Consider the following 959-nt stretch of genomic DNA (forward strand, 5'->3'; position numbering starts at 1 on the left):
CTGTACAGAAGAGACATTTTCTTGTGCATTTGTACCATCCTGTCCTAAGGACTCTGTTCCTAAATTTTCAGAGGAAAGAGCATTAAAGGCTGTTTCAAATGTTTCAGATGTTGTTGTTGTTGGGGCTGGAAGGGAATTTATTGAGTGCAGAGCCAAGCAAAGTGGTTCTACAGAATTTTGTGCTTGATTCTCTCCTCCAACAGAATATGTAGATGGTACAACACCTACTGAATCATTTGATGATTCAGATGAAGAATCTGATGACAGTATAAGTAGCTGCAGTGGGTTTAAAGCAGAAGATACAGATGGTGGCAGGCTATCATTTTTACTTGATGCACCAGATTCTGAAGAACTGTAAGCTAGTAAAGAGGTTGAAGCCCTAGGTACCATATCTGACGCTGAAGAATCAGATGAAGAAGAGGCTGGTGATTCCTGTGATCCAGATGACACACTGGATCTGGGCAAGGGCTGAATACAAACCTGTTCTGATATACCTGTATCAGTTAATGTTGAACCCAATACATTAGCAGAGGTAGATGTTATTGGCACAGATGTAGCTGATGTTTCCCCTTCTGCTGAAGGTAATTCATTATCTACAGTTGAAATACTGGATTTGGCTGATCTAGTAGCTGCCGTTGGTGCAGTTGCCATTACAAGTTTGGTTGCACTGGTGGCTGTGACAGTTACCACGGGCAAAGTAACTGCTGTTGTAGTCATAAAAACTGGAACTGTGGAAGTTGCTAAACTAGCTGCTGCTGGTACTGGGAATGCTTTTGGTATTGAAGTTATTGCTTGCGTAACTTCAGCAGGTGGTGAGGTAGCAATTGTTATCATAGCTGTTGTAGGTATTGTGGCTGTGTCTGCTAGAGAAAGTGTTGTTGGTATATTTTTATTTATACTTGGAACAGCTGACCGCGTAGCTTTGCTTGAAGAAACAGATACGATTACTTGTGAATCAG

The 959-nt window shown here is 41.5% G+C and overlaps 1 protein-coding gene across 1 annotated transcript in view; it reads right to left on the reverse strand.

Moving 5' to 3' along the window:
• The window catches only part of LOC119590460 (serine-rich adhesin for platelets-like), a gene marked incomplete at its 3' end in the record, with an annotated part of 11,148 nt that overhangs the window by 5,285 nt on the left and 4,904 nt on the right, over positions 1 to 959 (reverse strand). The window contains 1 exon segment of the mRNA XM_037939118.1: positions 1 to 959. Within this exon segment, the coding sequence (XP_037795046.1) occupies positions 1 to 959 (959 nt within the window).

This window comes from Penaeus monodon, chromosome 27 (assembly GCF_015228065.2).
Source record: "Penaeus monodon isolate SGIC_2016 chromosome 27, NSTDA_Pmon_1, whole genome shotgun sequence".
In the NCBI taxonomy this organism is placed as follows: Eukaryota; Metazoa; Arthropoda; class Malacostraca; order Decapoda; family Penaeidae; genus Penaeus; species Penaeus monodon.